This window comes from Lissotriton vulgaris, unplaced genomic scaffold (assembly GCF_964263255.1).
Source record: "Lissotriton vulgaris unplaced genomic scaffold, aLisVul1.2 SCAFFOLD_4512, whole genome shotgun sequence".
NCBI classification, from domain to species: Eukaryota; Metazoa; Chordata; class Amphibia; order Caudata; family Salamandridae; genus Lissotriton; species Lissotriton vulgaris.
The window spans coordinates 12916-37725 of record NW_028243536.1 but is presented as its reverse complement, the minus strand read 5'-3'; the positions used below and the strand labels follow the sequence as shown (position 1 = coordinate 37725).

Sequence of the window (24810 nt, the reverse complement as noted above, 5' to 3'; positions counted from 1 at the left end):
CAACAAGGGGGCAGGAGAGCAAGCACAACGAACGAGGGGGCCGGGCAGGAGAGCAAGCACAAGCAACTAACATCCATTGACAAAGCCAATAGTCCTGGTTTATTTAGGTGTAATGTTACATGTTGTATTATATATCTGGATGCAATGACAAAATACCAGTCAGGCAGCACACTATAATAAGCACAGATTGTTAGCTTATGTGGTTTTTAAGCCACACCCTTAATTACATCGGCAACCCTCTTTGCGAGCCTTCCCCCCAAAACACACACGGTTTTTTCATCCCACTTAAAGCCCTGAATGGCTCCCTATCAACTCTAGACGAAGGAAGGTTAGTTCGGAACCTTCTCTAGGTGGTATGCTAATATGTATGTAATGTGACCAGTGACCACGCTGTAATCTCCCAGTAAAACCTGAAAGTAAATAAATAAAGCTCCAAAGTAGAAATCCCCGTGGCGTGGCTCCTACAACGTGTTTGTGCTCGCGAGCTCCAGTTCCTGACGCCCACTAGCCATCACTGGCATCTCATGAGTGAGCCAACAAAGCTTAGTGAACCGTAAACTCTTGAGGGCGATTGGTGTCAGGAATTTACAAATTGCATCTACCTATGTTCCAAAAGTGGGGAATGGTGGAAAGACAATTGTAAAGCCTTGTCGGGTAAATATTTGGTACCCGTGTATTTCCAAATAGATTCCTTTTGTTATCCTGTAAATAGGTTCAGGTCATAGTGGGTTTAGTTCCTTCCTAAGATGGCCGCCACGATAGCCACTGAAGCCATTAAGAGTTTAGTACGTGAGGGCTAGTTGATGTGCGCCTCGCGCAGCGTTCAAACTGCGCACTTCAACTGTTCTGGTTCCTGAGGAAACAGCTAGAGTCAGACGCTCCGTGTCAAGTATTCGTGACAGGAGTTCATAGAGTAGTTTAGTTATATTTCCGAGTCCGCTAACCTAGTAACTTTCCTAGTGAGAGTAACATATGCCAAATGTTACTTTTGAGTGGATTCCTGGAAGTTCGTGAGGTAACGTTCTTCCGTCTGCTGCAGTGACTGAGACTTCGTTCTCCTTCTTCCGTCAACATTGTGAGATCCAGTTCACCCTGTTGAAGCTCGGCAGGGGTTTCCTTCACGGACAGCTCAACGGACTCCTTTGACCTCTTGCGGAGCCAGCGAGAGGAACAGTAAGCCTGCGACTGCTTCCCTTTCTTCCCCCCATTGTCGGCGAACTATGTGCTGAACAGCTATTCCCTTCTTGCGCTACTCCTGTTCTTTCCTTCCCCCCTTTGCCTCCCTTGTTCCTTTTTGCGCGCTTCGTTTCATTCTGCATTGGAATCCTTGGAGCCGCATGTTCACTGCAAGACATTAACTCCTATGAACAGAACCCCAGTTGGGGCAAATACAGAGAGCTTACAGGTAAAGAAGGAGTGAGAGAGTATAGTTCCTGGGTCGTAGATTTTCAGTAAGGATTATCCAGTAATGTTAGTCTTTGTCCTGCAGGCATGAAGCTCCCTGAATGTACCTACACATCATAATGAAGAGTAGCAATACCTTTGGGAACAACTGGTAGGATAAGATTCAATATTTACATAGAGTGAGAACTTTGGTAGGTGGAAGTTGTTGTTTATTCTTTCCCCCCCTTGTTCTGTGCATTAGGCATCTACAGTCACCGAAGTCCAGGTCAAGAGAGATCTACCAATCGGTGAAGGTGCCAGAAGCTCTCAAGGTGTCTCTTCTCTGTCCACTTCCCCTTTCCCTGTCACTAGTGCGTTCGCCCATGCGGCGGAGTCACTGGTGGAAGGGTGATCGGGTACAGCATCACTGCCTCTGCGAAGATTGGAGCCTTCTGACAGATTGAAGTGCCCAAGTATTCACTTCGCCCAGGCAGTATGACGGAGGGCTTAAATCTAAAGGAACTGGGAGATATGTTAGTGGGTATCCAGAGAGAGTTAGGAGCGGTAAGGGAGGAAAATAAAAGTTTAAAATTAGAATTAGAGGCTTCTAGACAAGAGAATAGAGTGTTAGCTCAGAAGATGGATGGATTAGTAATGGGAAACCCTGTTCAGGGTCCTTCTTCATCCCACACCAGTCCTGTAAGTTCAGATCCTAAATCTGTAGCTCAGGTAATACATTCAGTCTCCCCTTTAATTCCTCTGGCAGCTCCCGAGAGATTTTCGGGGGATCCGCAAAAAGCCCAGCTTTTTTTAACTCAATGCTCCCTTCATTTCATGTGCCGCCCAACCCTTTTTCCCGATGCACAATCCAGAGTAGCATTTATTTTGTCCTATCTCAGTGGGGATGCTGCTAATTGGGCAATGCCCTTGGTGAGCGAAGATGACCCAATCCTTTGTGATTTTGCTAAGTTCAAAACTGAGTTCCTCAGAATTTTTGACAGGAGAAGGATTCCTCAGGCCACTGATAATGAGCTGCTTGAATTGCGTCAGGGCTCTAAAGATTTGCTATCATATCTGACGCAGTTTAACAAGTTAATTGTGGAAACCAACTGGCCGGAGGAGAAACGAGCTGCTTTATTTTATCGAGGACTGAAAGATGAGATTAAAGATACATTAGCCCAAGTTCCTAATCGGCCCACTGAATTGTCTGCGTTGGTGGATTTAGTTTTGGAGTTGGATTTTCGTCATTCAGAGCGTAGAGGAGAAAGAAGAAAAGATTGGAGAGTAAATGTTCCTCGATTTGATCGGGCTCGGCTCGAGAAAGGTTCCGGAGGGAGTAATGAAGCAGAACCCATGCAAATTGGAGCCATCCGTGGGCCATTGAGCAAAGAGGAGAAGGAGGAACGGCGTTTGAAGAAACTGTGTCTTTACTGTGGAACCGCTGGCCACTTTGTAAAGGAATGTCCTAAGCGCCCAAAAATACCGTTTAAGGGAAACGAGGGGGGCCATCAGTAGGCGGAGTCGCTCTGGTGGTGCAGGAGAACAAGACGACTCCGGATCCTCATTTAATCCTAAACACTCTTCAGTCGTGCATCCCACATGTAATCCTTCACATGACCTTAAAATTCCGTGGACGACAGATTTCTGGAGTGGCTATAATGTTGGACTCTGGGGCCACAGGAAATTTTTGTGATATCAGGTATGCTCGAAGCATGGGAATTCAAGCCATAAAGAAAGAAAGACCAGAGCCAGTGAGAGCAGTTGATGGAACGAATTTATCGTCTGGGCCGATTATCAGTCATACGGAAGAATTGGAGCTGATTCAATCGGATGGGCATCGAGAAGTGATGCAATTCAATCTAATAGACGCCCCTCAGTTCCAATTGATTTTGGGTCTACCTTGGCTGACTCTACACAATCCGACCATTGATTGGACGAATCGAACAGTCAGTATGCAGTCAAGCTTTTGTCTGGAACATTGTTATGGGCCTCAAGAACACTCTGGGGAGAATTCCTTTGCTTCCTTACTGTCGTATGGAGGTCAGTCAGTCTGTGTAATTAATGCTGGAGAAATTCCCCCCGAATATCGGGATTTGAAGATGGTTTTTAGTGAACGGGAAGCAGAGGTTTTACCACCGCACCGTTCCTACGATTGTACGATTGATTTGGTCCCAGGAGCAGTACTGCCTTGCAGTCGGATTTATGCTCTGACAGAAGCTGAAAATAACCATCTCAAGGAGTATCTGGATCGATATCTGGCCAATGGGTTTATCAGACCCTCGCAGTCCCCAGTATCCTCCCCGTTATTCTTCATTCCAAAGAAGCAAGAAGGCAGTCTGAGAACCTGCATTGATTATCGCGCCTTGAATTTAGTAACAATCAAGAATCGATACCCCTTGCCTTTAATTTCCGTTCTTCTGGATCAACTCAAAGAAGCACAGATTTTCACCAAGCTTGACTTACGAGGGGCGTACCACTTGGTGCGGATGAAAGAGGGGCACGAGTGGAAGACGGCCTTTCGTACCAAATTTGGCCTTTTCGAATATTGCGTGATGCCCTTTGGGCTGTGTAATGCACCTGCTGTGTTTCAGCATTTCATAAATGACATTCTGAGTGATTTGATTGACAAGGTGGCGATAGTTTATCTGGACGATATTTTGATCTACTCTCAGAATACTCAAGATCATCCCAAGCACGTCAGAATGGTGTTGGAGCGTTTAAGAACACATCATTTATACGTAAAATTGGAGAAGTGTGTTTTTCATGCTACTACGGTGGAGTTTCTAGGATTCGTCCTTTCTCCACATGGAATCACCATGGATCAAGGAAAAGTGCAAGCCGTCAAGGATTGGCCAGAACCACGGAGTGTCAAGGAGATTCAGCGATTTTTGGGATTCGCGAACTTCTACCGGCGCTTCATCCAGAGTTTTTCACACTTGATCGCACCCATCACTCGTTTACTAAAGAAAGGTGTGCAGTTCGAGTGGACCAGAGCAGCTGCCCAGGCTTTTAGCCATCTCAAAGAAAGATTTGTGTCTGCCCCCATTCTTTTGCATGCCAACCCGGAAGAACCCTTCTTTGTGGAAGCAGATGCGTCAGATCAGGCAATCGGAGGGGTTCTCTCTCAACGACATTCCCAAACTGGTCAGTTGCATCCGGTTGCATATCGCTCTAGAAAACTAAATCCAGCAGAGTTGAATTATACAATTGCAGAAAAAGAATTGCTAGCGGTTAAGGATGCCTTTGAGGACTGGAGGCATTACCTGCTGGGGGCTAAACATACTGTGACTGTGTTTACTGATCACAAGAATCTACAATTCTTGAAATCCGCAAAGACCCTAACTCCTCGACAGTTACGCTGGTCCTTGTACTTTGCGGATTTTGATTTTGTGCTCACTTTTCGCCCTGGAACAAAGAATGGAAAGGCGGATGCGCTTTCTCGCTTGGATACTGACGACTGTGAACATCCTGTGGATCCTCAACCAATCATTCCAGAGACTAAAATCATTTGTGCTCTTTCCCTGAGTAACTTTCAAGAAGAGGTGCGGAAAGGATTGTCCACAGAAGAAATTCAGAAGTGGGTTCAATCGGGTGAAGGGCGAGAGTTAAACCAATGTTTACCCTACTACAAAGGAGCGTTGTATCTCCCGACAACTACTCTCCAACAAAGGGCTTTGCAAAGCTGTCATGATCACCCTTTGGCCGGTCATAAAGGAGTTTCTAAGACCTTGGATTTAGTTCAGCGCTATTTTTGGTGGCCTGGGTTGTCCTCTCATGTCAAGCAATATGTGCAGTCTTGTGAACTGTGTGCCAGGGGAAAACCTAGTCGGCAGGCTCCACAAGGATTGCTGCAACCCCTTCCTACTCCGACCCATCCATGGCATACGGTCTCAATGGATTTGATTGTAGATTTGCTGGTCAGTAAGGGATTCGATACTATCCTGGTGATTGTGGATACTTTCACCAAGATGAGTCACTTTATTGCCATGTCCGGTACCCCAACTGCTCCTGAACTAGCACAAGCTTTTAGTGAGAACATTGTAAGACTACATGGGGTTCCCAAGATAGTGGTTTCAGATCGAGGTCCCCAGTTCATCTCCCGCTTCTGGCAAGCCTATTTAAAAGGATTGGGAATTGAGAGAAGGTTGTCTACCAGCTATCACCCTGAGTCGGATGGGCAGACGGAGAGAATTAACCAAGAACTGGAACAGTACCTCCGTTTGTTTCTCCTTGAGAAGGGTGGTGACTGGTCAGATCACTTGTGGATGGCAGAGTTCGCTAGTAATAATGCTAAAAGTGTTTCTACAGGTTACTCACCTTTTTATTTGAATTCTGGTCGCCACCCTAATCCATTCTGCCCTCAGGAAGATTTAGAAGTTCCCGCAGTGCAGACCTTGTTGACAAATATGTCCACCCTACATAAGTCTGCAGAAGAGAACTTGATAAAAGCTAAACAGGCCTACAAGAAAAGTGCAGATAGACATAGAAAACCCGCTCCGCAATATCAAGTAGGAGATCAGGTGTGGCTCTCTACCAAGAACCTTCATTTAAAAGGGAATAGAAAATTCCAACCAAGATTTGTGGGTCCCTATCCAGTTGAGCAGGTTATGGGTCCGGTGACAGTGAAGTTAAAGTTACCAGGTAAATTGGGAATCCATCCGGTCTTCCACGTCTCCTTATTAAAAAAGTCTAAGTCCAACATGAGATTGGGTAAACCACCTGAACCCCTCATTATTTCTGGTCACCCTGAGTACGAGGTTCATGACATTCTAGACTCCAAAAGCAAGAAAGGTAGGCTATTTTATCTGGTAGATTGGAAGGGGTACGGCCCTGAGGAAAGGTCTTGGGAACCTGCTTCCCAAATTCATGCTCCACGACTCATTAAGAGATTCCATGCACAGCAACCTCTCAAACCTGGACCGATAAATCGGTCTTTGAGAGGGGGTACTGTCAGGAATTTACAAATTGCATCTACCTATGTTCCAAAAGTGGGGAATGGTGGAAAGACAATTGTAAAGCCTTGTCGGGTAAATATTTGGTACCCGTGTATTTCCAAATAGATTCCTTTTGTTATCCTGTAAATAGGTTCAGGTCATAGTGGGTTTAGTTCCTTCCTAAGATGGCCGCCACGATAGCCACTGAAGCCATTAAGAGTTTAGTACGTGAGGGCTAGTTGATGTGCGCCTCGCGCAGCGTTCAAACTGCGCACTTCAACTGTTCTGGTTCCTGAGGAAACAGCTAGAGTCAGACGCTCCGTGTCAAGTATTCGTGACAGGAGTTCATAGAGTAGTTTAGTTATATTTCCGAGTCCGCTAACCTAGTAACTTTCCTAGTGAGAGTAACATATGCCAAATGTTACTTTTGAGTGGATTCCTGGAAGTTCGTGAGGTAACGTTCTTCCGTCTGCTGCAGTGACTGAGACTTCGTTCTCCTTCTTCCGTCAACATTGTGAGATCCAGTTCACCCTGTTGAAGCTCGGCAGGGGTTTCCTTCACGGACAGCTCAACGGACTCCTTTGACCTCTTGCGGAGCCAGCGAGAGGAACAGTAAGCCTGCGACTGCTTCCCTTTCTTCCCCCCATTGTCGGCGAACTATGTGCTGAACAGCTATTCCCTTCTTGCGCTACTCCTGTTCTTTCCTTCCCCCCTTTGCCTCCCTTGTTCCTTTTTGCGCGCTTCGTTTCATTCTGGATTGGAATCCTTGGAGCCGCATGTTCACTGCAAGACATTAACTCCTATGAACAGAACCCCAGTTGGGGCAAATACAGAGAGCTTACAGGTAAAGAAGGAGTGAGAGAGTATAGTTCCTGGGTCGTAGATTTTCAGTAAGGATTATCCAGTAATGTTAGTCTTTGTCCTGCAGGCATGAAGCTCCCTGAATGTACCTACACATCATAATGAAGAGTAGCAATACCTTTGGGAACAACTGGTAGGATAAGATTCAATATTTACATAGAGTGAGAACTTTGGTAGGTGGAAGTTGTTGTTTATTCTTTCCCCCCCTTGTTCTGTGCATTAGGCATCTACAGTCACCGAAGTCCAGGTCAAGAGAGATCTACCAATCGGTGAAGGTGCCAGAAGCTCTCAAGGTGTCTCTTCTCTGTCCACTTCCCCTTTCCCTGTCACTAGTGCGTTCGCCCATGCGGCGGAGTCACTGGTGGAAGGGTGATCGGGTACAGCATCACTGCCTCTGCGAAGATTGGAGCCTTCTGACAATTGGAATGCGTAATTTTAAACCCTTTAAGCTGTGATTTACACTGCAAGTCAACTACCCTGAGGCATAGACTGATCACCTACGAAAGAAACATTAACTCTGACAGTCTGAGAGTGAGGAAGAACGGCCACTAGGTAAAACCCTCTGCACAATAAATGTAAACCAGTATTGCCTTTGCCGAGCACAGGTCACTAATGGGCAAGCGAACGGACATGTTTTAAATGAGCGTGTGGGCCCCATCTTTGTGTGCGCGTAGCAGGAAAGCATTGCAACAGACACATTCTGAAGGAGTGCAATGCCCTAGATCCCTGGTGCGGACATCAGGACGCTCAAAGAGCCTCTGCCTCGTCACTGGAGCCCTTATAGGCAGACAGGGCTCGTCAACCTGTCTCCACTGCCCGTACCCCTGAGCCGACGGACTCTCTGAGAGCCACGGCTCTATCTCTAGGAATGTATGACGTTACAACGAATTCCGTTGCAACGCATGCCTTTACCACGCATGCGTTACAACGGAATTTGTTTTCCACGCTTAACTTTTACCTCGAATATACCTTTACCACGCATACATTTACAACGTTTTTCGTTGTAAATGTATGCATGGTGAGGGCATACTCTTGATAAAGGTTATAACTCTCCCCTTAAATGCCCCCTGCCTCCGCTCCTTATATTTACCCCTGCCCTTAACCCTTAATATATATATATTTATTTTACTAAAATGCCCCTTACCTTTTATCTCGCCTTCTCTCCTCCTTCTTTGGTTACGTCCGTCGTACGTCGTTGAGAGGAAGCGGAAGTTACTTTCCGTTTCCTCTCTAACAACGTCGATTGCTTCAGCTTCGTCTTCACTTCGGCTTTTCAGGTAAGTTTTTTTTTTTGGGGGGGGAGACCCCCCCAGCCCCCCTTTTTATCCCAACGCTTTATTTTTTTTATGGGGGAGACCCCCCAAACCCCCCCTTTTTTTTCATTTACCACACATGCCTTTACTACATATTTTGTAGTAAAGGTATGCGTGGTAAAACCTCTCGTTGTAACCACTCATGCGTTGTAAAGCATGCGTGGTAAAGGATTTCGTGGAAACGGCTTTGTTGTAGAGGCCGTTTCCCTATCTCTAGTGCTGCCATAAACCGGGCGCTGCCCGGCCCAGTGTCCCTAATGCCAGTGAAACTCTCCTCTCACCGCTGCAGTAGGATAATAACAAGCATTTGCAATGCAGTAGGCCTCACATTTGCAAGAGATTAAGCCATTAGCATTGTAAATGACAATGCCTTTTATGTATGTGCTGGTTTTAAAAACAGATAAATAAAAGGCATTGTCATTTACAATGCCAATAGCTCAAACTCTGGCAAATGCGAGACCTATTGCATTACAAATGCTAGTTATAACTAGTGATCACTGCCAGGTTTTTTTGGTACATGATGGGTAAAACACTGTGCCTTGGGTGGTTAGCAGATTGGCTTCCTTCTTGAAGAATGGCGAGTGTCTATGGCATTATGTAATTGCACTATGAGCAGAGTTTAGATGCTTCTATCAGGCTGAAATGGGCATTGAATGGTAGCCTTCAAGTGATTCATGCCTGAGAGGGCTTTACTGGACTGGTAGGAGAATCTTAGTGGAATGGCTGAGCTGAAGAGTTCTGGAGCCCCTGCCGGGGTTTACTTTCACTCTAACTGAACTTCCGAAATAAAATAAACAAAAACATGAACACTGTGAGGACAATCAGTCATTTTAACTCAAACATAGCCAGAATATCTTCAATATGTCATAGATAGGCATCCAGTATAGCACGGATAGCAAGAATGTTGCTCCGAATGCCACATTAGATCATGAAATGCCACAGACAACAAATACATTGCCATCAAAACCAACAATACGTAAAGGATGGACACAATGCTCACCTCATACCCATGGACAAAACACCCACCCACAAACGTCAACTAGGGAGACAACAACAGCGCACACAGTTTCTCTCAAGCGCATCAGTAAGCACACTTGATCTGTGGATTCCTACAACAGCCATCTGCTCTATGGTGGGCAAGCTCCCTGAACCTGTGCCTCTCCAGGTGAGGAGCTACAGACAACCAGATTAGAAATAAGGCTAGGACCAGGAACCTAACCTTCTCCTGCATATACCAGGTTTAACAATCTCAGCTTCGATCAGAGAGGAAGCGAATTTGCATCTGTACACAAACAGCACCCTATAGCTCACATGCTGTACTCCCCTGGGTATGTTAACTATGGATTTCATTTCCGCCTCTTGAATCTTCCCTGTGGGCGCGCAGGTTGGGCCATGCCTAACGCCACTTGTGTACCAGCCACAACTGATTATAAAAATACTGAAAACCACTGCAATCTGTGATTTCACAAGCTAGCTAAATAATTGATATAAGAAAAAGACACTTCGGCAAAGCCAACAGTTCTCAGTTTTATATAATAAAGCACTTGCTGTGAGAAATAACACCGATTCTGTAGAAGAGGTAAGGACCAATGCATCTTATTTTCAATATGAAAATGTCTATAAAGACAAGAGATTAAAATAGCACGTTGTATTGCTTTTAGTCTTCAGAATATGGAGCTGTGCTCAATGGTAGTCAAAATCATCAGTAATGGAACCTTTTTAACCATTTGGTTAATATAACATGTTCAATCATTGCTGTCAGGAGGCATTTATCCGACGTCCATAGCAAATCAGAAGTGATAATATGATTTTGATTTCTTGACAAAGCTAACAACTGCGTCCACAGTGCAGTATTTCTTAAGGCAAATACACTGCAAAAGGCATGGTTTCTCGGATGAGAAGGTCGAGCGAGAGAAGGAGGAGACACGAGTTACTGGCAATGTATGCTCATAGAAAAAAAACAGGTCTGCCGCGGCCGGTCCTGCAGGAAGGGGCATGGCGCATGCGTAAACCCTAAACCTTCCATGGGGCACGGCGCATGCGCAAGCAGCTAGCACCTCAGCTTCCGAGGAGGACAGCACCTGGCCACTGCGAGCGCGTTCTCGTGCGCGTGGCCGGCGCAAATCGCCTTGCGCGCGGCCAGTGCTGTCCTCCTCGGAAGCTGAGCCGCTAACAATAGATCTCTGGCGAGAGCGAGCTTCGCTCGCTTCTTGCCGAGACCTAAAAAGGGCATTCAATGCGTCTTACTGAGAGCGCTTTGTTGCCATTCGTTTACAAACGAAGACAAAGGATAATTAATTGCCTTTCTTGGAGCATGAAGTTCCCCTTCTTGAACCAGTTAGAGGTAGAAAATATGGAGTAGATTTTTGGGAGTTTGGGAGGCAACGGAGAAAGCCTCAACCCTGATGTATTGTGCAATTTCCTATTAAAGAAAGGTTCCGCAGTTGTGAAATGAACCTCACTTAGCATCATAATGTTTACTTTCGTTTTAGGTCTGCCTACCGACCAGGAATCAGTGACCTCAGCTACCGGGTGCTGCTACGGTTCCCTCAGAGGGTTAAAAACCAGGGCACTGCAGACTTCCTGCCTGTGAAACCGCGCCATGCCTGGGAGTGGCACAGCTGCCATCAGTAAGTGCAAAGAGCTCAGCCATGTTGGAAGTACAATCTACCGTCAATGGAATACTTTATGGATTTGAAATAAATCACACGTCTGTCACTAAAACGACATATTAAAGTTTGTAACATGGAAGCCGGAATACCAGGAGAAGACGGTCTTGCTTAATCAATGTGAATAGGTTAAGAAGATATCTGGGAGAGTTGGAAGTTGTTTGATTTGAGTCGAGAAATTGGAACTAATCGAGACCATATTATGATAAACATTGTAAAATGTAGTCTCTTGTTTGCTGTGTTTAGGAAAATTAATTTACTGCTAACTCAATCAGAGCTTATGTGAAGAAAAATTAGTTTGTTTCATTTCTATTTTGTAGGCAAATAACCACTAAACACCATTTTGTTATCTTGTTTGGTTGAGACGAGGGACCGTCAAGTCATCCATAGGTCACCCATAGAGTAATCCTAGAAGTGAAGTCTTTCTCAGTGCTCAGTGCCTGCTGGACCTAAACAGGCATCCTGGAGTGGGGAAAAGGAATTGGTACAAAGAAAGCAGGAGTCATCTCTCTAGAGAGACAAGGGTGACAAAAGACGACTTGGCAGAACCCTCGGTTATATCTGACACTTATGACTATGTATATGATAATTTTTCAATTTTTGCTACATTTTTATTTGTAATGACCTAAAGGTTTGGAATTTTGCTCAAAACCTTCAGATCAAAATACAATTAAAACATTGAAGTGTTGAGGGGGTGCATTTTAGAATATTGAACGCGAGAAAAGAAAGTTAAAAAGTGACAACCTTTCTCAAAGAACTAATGGTGTGGAGGGTTTGCTGAAGGCATGGTCTGGTGAAGGGGTTAAAGTATTGATTCGACAAACAAGCCCGCCATGTTTGAAGAAGACTGGTGGACTAAATGGACAGCACGAACGGAAGGGGATCTTTGGCTGTACTCGGGAAACAAAAGAGGTCAGGGTGTAGTGTAGGTTACCTGCATTGCCAGAATAAAATACCTTGAAGAGAAATATTCCATAAAGTTCAACGAAAAAATGTGTTGAACAGCATCCTTACTTCCATATACTGCGGGCACTATGCTATAATTAACATATGGCTCTGTATGGAAATTCATGCTGAAAAGCAATGCAAGGATTTCTTAAACCTGGTTACTCTTCCGGGGTGTCACACATGATCCCTTGAAAAATGAGGAATTACGCCTTTCTGTTTCTGCTACTGATAGAAAATGCAGATGTTGCCAAGAGTTGTTAATTTCACAGCTGATGGAAACAAGAAGCTGTTACATCAAAGCCAGCCCATGGGCACACAATGGCCTTTTAATCACACCAAAATGTCCAACTATGACCGGAGATGATGTTCTAACTCCTTGGGGCTTGGATACACCATACATTACGTTCCTTCTCTTCCTTTCTCACAAACACTGATGGTCAGTTCTCCACTAGCCCTATCCATCTCATCTCCATCCATCCATTCTGCATGTGCCACCACTACAGCAGTGGGTTACTTACAAGGTTACATATTGTATTCATGTTATCCTAGTTATCATATTATAGCCCAGTTTTTACCAGGGTGTGTGCGAAATCACAATCTTATTCTTCCAAATTTTCATCAAATTCCATGAAGGTGCACACCTCCCGTAAAAAAAATAGTCTTTCAAGAAATCTTCAGGAAACCGATTTGAGGTAACGGGAAAGACATTTTCTGTGAGAATGAGTCTCCAACTGGCTTTTTACAAGATTATTTATGCAAGGTACGCACTTGATTAAAACACACAGTACGTAAAGTTGTGTAAAGAAAGATTTCTGGAACTTTCATTAAATTCGGGTACTGCAAAATCCAGCAATTGCACAAATATTGTTGTGCAATTAAATTTCATGCAGGCCTATTTTTGTTACTTGTACAAATTCTGTGGTCTAAAACATTTGATTAATTAGTAAATGGAAACTCATGTAATCCATTGGGTTGATAGGTATAAGCGGAAGGCTGGATTATGCTGATCTTCATGACATGGATCAACTGGCAACCTTAGCTATGTGGCCAGTCAGAAGGTTTCTGTGTTCTTAGACAAATGTGAACTTGTGTTTATCTATGTCTGCATAGTTCCGCATCCTCTGTCACACACCACTACTCTCATTTTGCAATTAACGTTGGTTTGTTTTACGCATAGGCACTACCACAGCATGGACGCCTTCAGCAACTATGACCTCTTGGACGCAACAACTCAAAGGAAAGTGGCAGAAGGACACAAGGCCAGCTTCTGTCTAGAGGACACAATGTGTGACCCCGGATTCAGGCGGAGATACGCCTGCACGGCACACACCCAGGTAAGAGCATGGGTTCGGTTACGGTACGCAGCTGGGAGAGGGCAAGAAGTCAGATCAAGCAGCAGAGGAGATAGAAGTCACACCATACGTACTACATTAAGGTAACAAGAAGTCACAATAAATAGCTTTGGGGAGATAGAACCCAGCTGGGAGGTAGCAAGAAATCACAGCACACAACTTGGAGTTACTAAGATATCTGTAGCCCCACTAGAGGTAGGAAAAAGATGCAGGTGGGAAAAAGTAAGGAACTGCATGACACAATTGGGAGATAGTGGGAAGTCACACTGTAATTCTGTAAGGTAACAAGACGTCACAGTACATTGCTGGGAGGGCATAGATCCCAGCCAGGAGGTAGTAAGAAATCACAGCTGGAAGGTAGCAAGTAGACACAGTTTGGAGCCAACAAGGAATCAAAAGGCACAATGGGAGAGAGTGAGAAGTCACACTGTACTGTTGTAAGTTAATATAAATTCACAATATATAACTGAAAGGAAATAGAGCTAAGATGAAAGGTAGCAAGAAGCAACATCTGGGAAAAAAGAAAGAAAACACAGGACCCATTTTGGAGAGTATGAGAAGTCACTGTGTGCTACTTTAAGGCAACAAGAAATGCACAGCACAGAATTGAGAGGGCACAAAGCACAGTGGGGGGTATAAGGAAGTCACAGGTGGAGGGTAGCAAGAAGACGCGGCACACAGCTGGGAGGTAGCAAGAAGACGCAGCACACAGCTGGGAGGTAGCAAGAAGACACAGCACAGAGCCTAGAGTTAGTGAGAAGTGAGAGCACAAAGCTAGGAGTTAGCTATGTGATCATGATATGATAGATAGAGGATAACATGTGCCTTCCTCTCCCTGCAGGGCCTGGGTCCTGGCTGTTATGACACCTACAACGCCAACATTGACTGCCAATGGATCGATATCACCGACGTGTCACCTGGAAATTACATTCTGAAGGTAAACAAGGCCCATCCCTCAAGCAGGACTTACCTAATGTCTATGGGTAGAGCTGGGACAGCTGCTTCAAATGTGATTCTGCCCGTCCAACGCAATATCCCTCAAAGCTGTGCAATGGCTGGAGCTGTCGGCAAGGTTTAATGTGACATTGCCTCTCGATGGAATTTCACTGAAACACTTGGCCTTTAATCTGCGTAACAAAAGTTCATTTGTTGAGATGCAAAGAACATATCCTTACTTTGTGTTTCGATTATGCAGAGCAATAGATTCATAGACAGCTATAAGACACTGCGGTTTCAACTCACAATGGCTTTTGTGGAACTAAGCAGGGGCCTGTGGTGCAGGGGGGGAAACCATCCAGTGGGCCCCAGGACTCGGGGGCCCATTCAGCTCAAGGCCAATAAATATCGGTGAGATGTGGTACCCTCAGGGGACTATCATCACATTCTTCAAGGGAGGGGCATCATTTTGTGTTACCCCACTGCAACGTAGGTTCCAAAAAAGGAATTTGTGATTTAAAAACTCAAACTGCGATACACAGAATAAGGCTGAGTGAAGATTTAGAACAATAAAATGCACTTAAAGTGATGGAAAATCCACCAATGTGGTAGATTTTTCACCAACATAAATTTCAGGTTACGGGCAGTAATGGTAGCGTGTCGCGATTGTTGCCGAACAAAATGCACGAACTACAACAAACTCAAAAGTTCATGTGTGTTCGCAAACATGTTGCATGACCTTTCCAACACCGGAGATTCTGGTGAAGGTGCTCCTAAAATGTTCCATTATATGTGTTTTAGAAATGTAGATGGGTGGAAGCACCTCCTAATTTCACGAAGGTGTGACAGAACAGTTTTTCACTAGGAATAATATCTTGCTGTAGAGAAAAAAAACCTAGAAATTAAAAGTTCAAATTTACTTTTTTACCAGACATTCTGAAGTAGATTATTCCACCTAGTAAAAGATCTGCATGAGTAAATATGGGCTTGCAGAGAGAGGCTCTGTGATAGTGTAGACCCGCACTCCTGATTAATCAAATTCAACTAGAGTTTTTTAACACTAAGATAATCATGTAAACTAAATAGGCGTGCTGCCTCACTGGGGGGTACAGCAAGAACCCCTGAGTAACAATTACACTGTTGAGGCCTGGGATCACCCAGGTCTGTGAGACGCTCTGCCGGGTCCCTAAGGTTTCACCTATTACTTTAAATTTAAATGTATGTGTTAGACTAACAATTGTATTTATGTACATGAAAGCAACAAATTCGATATCAATTCTTTGACAAAAGAAAATTTTATTTAAAGCATTTCTTATATCAAATGCATTTTAAAACAAGAATAAAAGATTTTTTAACTTCCAGTTACCAATGCATTGATGTTACAAAACAACTATCTATACATCAGGTTTGCAGAACATTTTTAAACATAACAAAAAAGGCCAATGCATTTCGGGTTTTCTAAAAACCCTTCTTCAGGGGTATGATTCCAATACATTTATGTCACAAAATTGCGTGAAGTCGTTCCTTCAGGGGGAAGCTACAACGTAAACAAAAGAGAACAGTGCCATGACGTTATCCATGTTAATGACCAATATAAGGTACATAGCATAAGTTACAAACAGGATTTGCACATGCCAAGAACCAGAAATGAAGATCCCTGTGAAGAAGATATTGTGAAACCGCATGAGGAAAAGAAACACTAAACGTCTTGTGTATCCACCGTAGTGTGGTGGGTAGGTGAATATAGTACCACTTCATCAAAAAATTGAGAGAACTTATCAGTGCCGAAAGAACGCAGTGTTGAAACATGCCTCCTAAAAACACTCAAAGCCATGCGTTACTCACTGAACTATCCTTGAACAGCTGAACTCAAAACGAGTGCCAGCCTGGTTCTGTAGTCGGTAAATCCAATGTAAATAGACGAGCTTTCAAAGGTTTGAGGACATATTACATGCAATTGTTAGTCTAACACATACATTTAAACTTCTAGGGAGAGGGTCTTCATAAATTGATACTTGTATAGCGCACTACTCACCCGCAAGGGTCTCAAGGCGCTTGTACGAATACCGCTGTGGAACCCATCCTGGCTTTCCCTGTGAGGCGTCCACTCCTGGGCACCCCCAAGGTGGAGGCCAGGCATCCTTAGCGTTGTGGGGGCCGTTGTAGAGATTAAGCAAGCTATTGCCCAGAGTTGCAGAGTGGGACTCCATGATTGGAATAGGCACCGAGGCGAGAATTATCAGGTCCGTGGAATTTTGAGCCCAAGATCCACTGAGGCGGGGAATTGAACCCTGGTCCCGGGATAGACCTCTGCACAGGGTCTGCCGCTCTAATCATTGAGCCACACTTCTCCACACTTCTCGTCACTTTCCAGGACTAGGACTAGTCCCATGGATGTTGGTGATTTTGAAATAAATTGGAAAAAATCAGAAATCTTCTCCAAAGTTTCTGCCTTTCTAAATCAGGGGTTTGTGATTCCGTCCCTGTTCCATCATGTACATTGGAAACCTCAGTTTAATGACTCAGGGGATTAATGACTTCCAATTAACTACAAGGCGTGTTCTTGGGCAGCATCCCATTTATTTGTGTTATTTTTACATTTCTAGATGGATGAAAATGCATAAATCACAGGAATTACATCATCAATGCTACATAAGTATTTCAGGCAACTTGTAAATGTGAACACTAATTTATTTGAATATATACATGGAGAAGTGTGGCTCAATGGTTAGAGCGGCAGACCCTCATTTCCCGTCTCGGCGGGTCTTGGGCTAAATTTCCATGTGCAGCTAACAATGGGCACTGATTTTTACTAGAACATTAGATTTTGTTTACCTTTCACAAATAGATTGTTGATAAAACAATGGACAGTTGTCAAGGCTGATGAAATTAAGAGACTACATTATGGTTGTGGCACATACTGGATAATTAAGAATTTAAACCACGGAGGAGGAGCTACGCTAGCAAGCAAGATGGCCGCATAAGCTCCCGGCTCCGCCGACCTCCGCCAGCAGCTCGTATATCCTGCAAGTTATCCTGTTTTTCCACCGGACTCCCGTGTACATGAGGAGTGACTGACTCTGAAGGCGCAATCCCGAACTTTTTACCACATCGGGTGACGAAGATACGCCGTGTTTCATTCTTGGCCTACCTCAGCGTGGAAGCCGGGGCCTCGATTTCCAACCCATCCGGGCTGGAGTTGAACAACATCGGCTGTGAACTTTGGGCTTCGTCCGGTCTCCCGAACGGAGACACACTTTACCTGTTTTTAACAGCGATTTCGTATCCTCCTTGCACCGCACACGCTGCAGCGTGACACCTCGTTTGCTGCGGCCCTGTATCCGACGCCCGGAGACATCGTAAGCCTTTCGGGGGGTGCGGACGGTAGCCCTGACCAGCGGCGAAGGTGCAGAAATCGTGAGGTGAGAGCACCCATTGTTGCTGTCTGCTCCGGTTGTGCCTGCTACCCCGGAGTAGTCGACCTCCGGGGTTCACATCCTGCTCTGTCCCTTCGCGAGAGGAGATGGAGGGAACAGAAGACACACCACCGTTGCATGCCGTAATGGCGGCCATTAGAGCGCTCCACTCACAGATCATCGCCAACTATCAGGCACTGTCGGTAACAGTGGACGATCTTTGCTGGAGACCGGACGGCGACTTTTTGGCATCATCTCAGCCAGCTGTACTACCCACGGAACATTATATGCTCAACTTTGAGGACCCTGTGCGAAAGCCGGACTCCGTGTGCGCTGCTGATCCCTACAAGACAGATCGCGCGTCCGTGAACATTGTTAGCGTCCCCTGCTTGAGCCATGTCCTGCTGAATATCGCTATGGACAACCTTGAGTGCCTCAACGAGATCACCTGTGGCTATTGGAGAGTTTTGTCATCCTTCCATGCTTTTCCGCGCTTGCTTTGTGGATATCGTGAACTTTTATCCTTTCTTCGGTTCGCTCATACTGACTTGAACTTTTACGAATGCTTTGCTTCTCTCATTGTTGCTGTGGTCTGGGTTAAAAGTGCTCTAGTGAAGAATCGTACTGGCCAGGGTTAACTTGTGTTTTTTAGGGTTCGGAGAAATAATTTAATCTACTGCTGGGATTGTGACCTGTAAAGTGCGGGAGTCGGGTGGTATGTATTGTGCTTCCCCGGATTGATTGGGTATCTCGCTGCATTCTATTTTGACCTTGTTTCGGGGTGGTCGCAACTGGTGGGGGGTAAGGGAGTCCGGGAGTGTGTTTTTGTCTCTCCTCCTCCGCTTCTCTTCTCTTTTAGGGACGTTTCTGGGCGACAGGCACGCTGCTAGTGGGTTAGGCCGTAGCCATTGAAGGGGTGCAGGGTGGTGGGGGGTTTGTTATTTTGTCTTTGTTTTGTTTTATGGCCCCTATTTCTTTCTTTCTCTTCTTTTTAGGGTATTCCTCTGGGCGACAGGCACGCTGCTAGTGGGGTAGGCCGTAGCCATTGCAGGGGTGCAGGGGGAGTTTGTTATTTTGCCTTTGTTGTGTTCTATGGCCCCCTTTTTTCTTTCTTCTTGCAGGGTCCGGTAGCAGTACTGTCCTGAAGTATACGAGTGGGCGGGATCTGGGGTGGGCGGCTACGATGAGAGATAGGTAGTTTAGTTCTTCACCCTCAGTGAACTTCTAAGCGCTTGCGTCTTTACTGTTTCTTTAACTTGGTCCGCGACTACCTTCCTACACCTACCCGCATTTATTATACCTTCGAGTGTGTGGCTCCGGATATCCTGTATCTTCTTCTTTATCTTGTCTTTGGGGGGGTAGGGGGGATTAAATGTAAAATGAAACTTTATGTATATCCTTGATCCGAAATATTTTAAATGCATCGTATATCCTTTACCGCTGCCGGATACCAGGGTTGCCGGCTGAAGAGCTGTGTTATTGGAACTCCTGACACGTATCGCTTACATGTGGTGACCGGCCCCTGTGGTTGTAGGGCTACAAACTGTACTTTTTGTTGAACAATATAATAAAGATTTAAAAAAAAAAAAAAAGAATTTAAACCACGTGCCACATAATTTGCAGATTTCATACAAAATGTTTTCAACCTCAAATGGATCAAAATAAATACGGCCAGGGAACATCTCACACAATGCAGCATAATTTGCATTTTCTTGCTGCACAATTAAGATAGCCCTGCATTGTCCTCCACTGATACATTATCCCAGTGGCAATGACAATGTTAACGCTTAGCATAGTATTTTTGTGGGGTGGGGCTGCTATTATGCTGATGAGTCATATCTCACAGGCCGTGTGTATTATCTACCCTATTTTACTAGGTTCTGTTAAGTATGGGTTTTTATCCAACAGCATTTCGTGCAAAGAAACACCCAAACAGGAAGTATAATGAATATATCATTTCAGGCTACTGGTTAGCCACACCTCTTATTTCTCTCTCCCTCTCGCAATAGGTCACCGTGAACCCAAACTTCCAGGTCCCAGAGTCGGATTTCACGAATAACGTGGTGAGATGTGAACTCACGTACAGCGGGAGCTACGTCAGCACACGAAATTGCAGAGTGACCAGGTACAGTTAAAAATGATATGTATCTCAGATTATTGGTGCATTTGCTCATGAGAAGCAGAGGGAGGCTCAAGCCACGGTTATTTTACTGTTCCAGCAAATTTTACTTCTAGGAGCACAGCTCAGTAACTCCAAAGTTCAGAGGTGTAGCAAGGGTGCCATTGACCCCAGTGAAAGTAAGGAAAACGGTCCCTCCCACTGCTAGTTTGATAATAAAGTAACAGAATAATCAGTTTGCAGTGAGCCCCTCTGGCCCTAGTGCAACTGCACCTGCTGCCCTTATGCTAGCTACACTCCTGCCACAGACTTGTTATCAAGCTTAAGTGATCCGATCCTTTGGGAATCAACACTTCTGCTTAAAGTTGGAGGTTGTTCTGTCTGGCATTTCTCTTGGCTCACCCACCTCATTTAGACTTTGGGGAATACAGTTGTTGATGGAACAGCAGCATGTAGAATAGCCTTTTGGGGGACTCTACGCCCTGGAAATGGGACTGGACGGGCTGCCATATTCAATTCAATTCAATTCAAAAAAGCTTTATTCGAGTCATTAAAAATAACCATAAAAGCATGTATATACACATCATCAATATCAATTCTCATTACATTCATTTTGTTTTAAAAAGGTCATAAAAAGTCATACAAATCGTCAATTAATAAGGGGTAAATTTAAAACAATACTTTTCCTAGCTTCAATAGATTTGAGCAGGAACGTTGCAGTAAAGAAGCAAACATCTAATTCATTCATTCAGACAATCAGCCTCATAGCAGTATCAGTGGGAATATTATAGACTGCTACCTCGGACACCATTTCTGCCTTCACACAACCTGTCTGGTGGCACCAAGTCATTGATGGCGGTCCCGGCCAAGAACAGCTAAAAAATGCTCCCCATGCCCTTCAGTGTAGCATCAGCGATAGTTACAATATTTCCGAAGACAGAGCCAAACTTTAGATGTCTATCGGCAGAAATAATAAAAGTGGCCTCATGTTCGTCATGTGTCCATGGCCTGATAGATCTGCCCACTTCGGGGTGGACAACTCTAGATCGGCCAGCCAAAAATTCAATGAGTCTGTTTGAGTGAGAATCCAGACCACTGCTTTTTCTGAGACATTTTGTAGTTTATTTCCGTTTATCTGGATTCTGGTTATCAATTTCTCCTGCTGCTCTTATTTTTCTAATGACAAATCTCACATAGCCCATATTAAATACATTAAGAAAAGGATGTATATCCCATTTAATATTCATGAAAGCAGCGTGGTCTGAAAAAAAATTTTTTTTCCAAAGTCTGCAACCTGGAGGCCTTTTGGATGACTATATTTTCAAGGAATAGAATTCATTTTTAAAACAAAAAGAGATAATCTTGTTTGCAAACAGAATTTGATTTTCTGTTTTTTATTTCAAATATAAGCATATTTATCGTTGCGGTTCCTATGGAACAAAAAAATGTTAAGAACTGATAATGACAGTCTTCTAAAATTGGGCAAGTTACGAAAAGATTTAGCAATGTTCAGAGCAATAGGTACAACTATATTCTATTATATCATGTAACACCTCTATCCAGAAACTGCCCTGTTTCGCATGGGTATCTGTGTCAGAGCGGTTGCCCAAATAGTTAAGTGAATGCATCACAGGATGAAGTCTTCTAGTCACATTTATTCTAACCTCAGAAATGTGTTACTTATGTACCCAATTCTGTACAACTAACTCTTCCCGATCTGGGGCTTATGAACCTTTCACTCCAACTCTTATCAAAATTCGTGGATAATCATCTCACCTGATCCACCCAAAATCTGTGCCTGAAGTCATCTCTGACAAAGGTGAATTCACACTTTCTTCCTTGTTCATTGACCTTCACTCTGGTCTGTCGCACTTCCAGCAACATTTCCTCCTTAGAAAGTATTTCGCTTCCAGACTCTCCTGGGTACAAAATAGCAAAAAACAACACAATTTCTGAGAGATTTCACTTTAAGTGGTTAAATCATATTTTTGGTTGCCAGCTTTCAAGAATAAAGATCTGCTCATCTGGTATTTATAATATTGCGGAACCAGATCTTTTTGTTAGTGGGTACAATAAAAATGTTGCATTTTACATTGTGTGGGAAGCCTATGCAAATTTGGTTTAAATAAGGGAAAGGAAGAAAATCATTATTGTTCCTCCAAAGAAGGGGAATGTATCCAGGGCTCATATAGGCATGGGGGCAACATGGTGTCCTCCAAAAATTAGTAAATGCCCATTCTGCCCCCCTTTAATTTCCACTAACTCATTTAGAGGTGAGGGAACTGCTTTGTTTGAGACGGTGGAACCTCAGACCTTCACTCTGTCAACATCTTTGAGCGGGCCAGCAGCCACAGGACAGTTGTCCAGAATGAACACCTTTAATGGGATACCACACTCCCTGCACCATTTTACGTTGAGTGTGGATCCCTCCACGGAAACACTCTCCAAGTCAGTCCAAGACAACCCTTACCAAAGAGAGACCACGTATGATGAAGCGCTCAGTCATTAATGAGTTACATCCTGTACTGTGTCTACAGTGGAGACTCAAACACAAGGAGATGATGGGTGGAGCGCTGAACATTTTCAGACACTCACCCCCCAGTCACAGATCTGGGTTGAATTCATCATCATTCTTTAGCTCACTTTGCCACCTCAGTTCAGACTCCGCTATATGCAAATTAGGCTTGACCCTGTGCCTCATGGGAACAGTCCAGCCTGAAATGCCAGGCTAGGTCTTACCTGAACCGGAAACAAGCATCCTGGGACCGGTTTCAGGGTATGTCACCCTTCTTCAGCCAGGCTAGCTTGAATCCAGTCGCAAAGTAAGCAAGGGACCCACGTCTGTGCTCCCTGCCACTAGAACCAAGCTATCCTGGCTGATGAGGAGTGAAACCCTGAAACCGGTCCTAGGATGCTTGTTCCAGTCCAGGGAGGACCTGGCCTGGACTGTTCCCATTGGCGCGGGGTCAAGACTGATTTGCATATGGCTGGGTTCAAACTGGAATAGCATGGGAGTAAAAAAAAACAATGGCTTTAGGCCCAGATCTCTGTCCTGGGGTGAATGTATGACAATGTTCTGTATTCTGTCCATCAATTGTTTTTTTTACAATGGAGACCCCTCAGTGAACTGGGAAGTTATGTTTTGACATCTGTATTACACATGATCACTATAGTAAGGATGTTTGTAGGAATGTCCTCTCTAAATATCTCCATAACATATTTTTCTCTTTTCATGCAGCTTCTGAGGACTTCACTCCTTGACTACAAGGACATTGTGAACATATCCGCACCTCGGCCCAAATTAGATGTGGACATTATGTGACAACAGCTTGTCTCATATAACTCTTTTCAGTTTCGTGTTTTGTCCATCATTTATCTATTTTTTTACACAAAAAACTCAAGGTACTTATATTTTTTCTAAAGTGAGCTGAGGACAGGAGGAACTTGAGGCTTCGCTGTTCGTTCAGTATCCATTCAAAAAATAGACACCATATGAAGACACAGAGTTTTTCATTTATAGGAAGAGATCCGGTGCTGAAAGCACTATGTTGGTTGTTGTAGTTCAATTCTTTACCCGTTACCATTGTCCTCGACTTAACGAGAGTTGTCCCAAGTTGATGCAGAAGGGAAAGAAACTGCTCACGTTTTCTGGATAACCAGTGACTATGCAAACAATGCCCAATTGGATTCTATGTATGTTCAGTTGGTCATCACAAATGTAAAGTAGATGAACGTAAAGACTTGTACGGCTTCTCCCCGCTTCCTGGCAGATGAGGTGGTCCATAATCGAACAATGTCCAATATGAGATTCTTCCTGGTAGCCAAGTGGTGTGCTTAAGGCTGATGCCAGCAGGGACTAACGATGCATTCTTGAAAACGACAAGCAGAAACCAGCTTTCCCACAATTGTGTATGTTTGGGCTATACTTGATTTGACAAGGGTAGATATTGACCTGGATGGAGGGCTTGTTTGGAGGTGCTTCCGCGGATGCTCAGCTTGAAGGAGATGCTCTGAAGGTCACGAGCCCTTCGCAGGAAAGCACACAGGTCACCTCTTGTTGGGAGTTGGAGAGTTTTAGAGTTTTGTTCAAGTACCAGCACTGTATTGTGAGGATCCCACCAAGCAGAAGTCCATCCTGGTCCACAGGAAGGATTCTGGATACCATTTCCTGTCCGAGGATTGGACAGGAAGTGAAGGAAGAGGAAAAGCAGATTAGTGCAGGATAGTGGTCGTATAACATGGTGAGGGAAAAGCTCCTTCCAGATTCTCCCACCCCTCACTCAGAAACAGAACCACAAATGTAAAAGATGTCAAAGAAAATACCCAAGTAATAAAGTTTAGTATTGTATACATACCTGGCTCCGCTTCCTTTATTTCTGAGCATCTTCAAAGAACATAATAACCAGTTCAGCTACAGTGTTTGGTCGATTTGAAGAAGGCGCTTTGATTTACTGGTAGGGTACGGCAAGGGTCTTACCACAGTTGCGAAAGAGAAAAAAAAAGAGGTACCAACTGATCTGAATAGAGTTTTCAATATTGAGGTGGAATCAGGAGTGGCCCCTAGGAACCAGCTTTGGCCAATTGATGTCAGAAACTGCATAAGGATCAGGTGAAATTCATAAGGTTTCTAGGGGAAATATCTAGTCACAGTGGACAGCTGGGATTTTGAGGAGCAGAGAGATTCATGGTGTATGGAGCGGGAATGACATGTAGTGTAAGCGGTGGCCCCAGAGATGGTACTCAAGAGATCACAAACAGCAGAGGGACGCGGTCTTGTGACCAAGAAGCCATCCGAAAGAACACACTCCGTTGCAGTGGTGGACCAACAACATAAGATCTGTGTGCAGGGCAGCTCAATGTAGGTGTGCAGTTCACACAA

General features: G+C 44.4%; 1 protein-coding gene across 1 annotated transcript in view; it reads left to right on the top strand.

The window, feature by feature from the left end:
• The window catches only part of LOC147668316 (uncharacterized), a 42602-nt gene extending 18344 nt beyond the window's left edge, over nucleotides 1-24258 (top strand). The window contains exons 3-7 of the mRNA XM_086948606.1: nucleotides 10984-11121; nucleotides 13286-13442; nucleotides 14302-14397; nucleotides 19822-19937; nucleotides 23170-24258. Coding sequence (XP_086804732.1) covers nucleotides 10984-11121; nucleotides 13286-13442; nucleotides 14302-14397; nucleotides 19822-19937; nucleotides 23170-23176 — 514 coding nt within the window. The 3' untranslated portion in view covers nucleotides 23177-24258. The remainder of the gene's footprint in view (nucleotides 1-10983; nucleotides 11122-13285; nucleotides 13443-14301; nucleotides 14398-19821; nucleotides 19938-23169) is intronic.
• The last annotated feature ends 552 nt before the right edge of the window (nucleotides 24259-24810 follow it).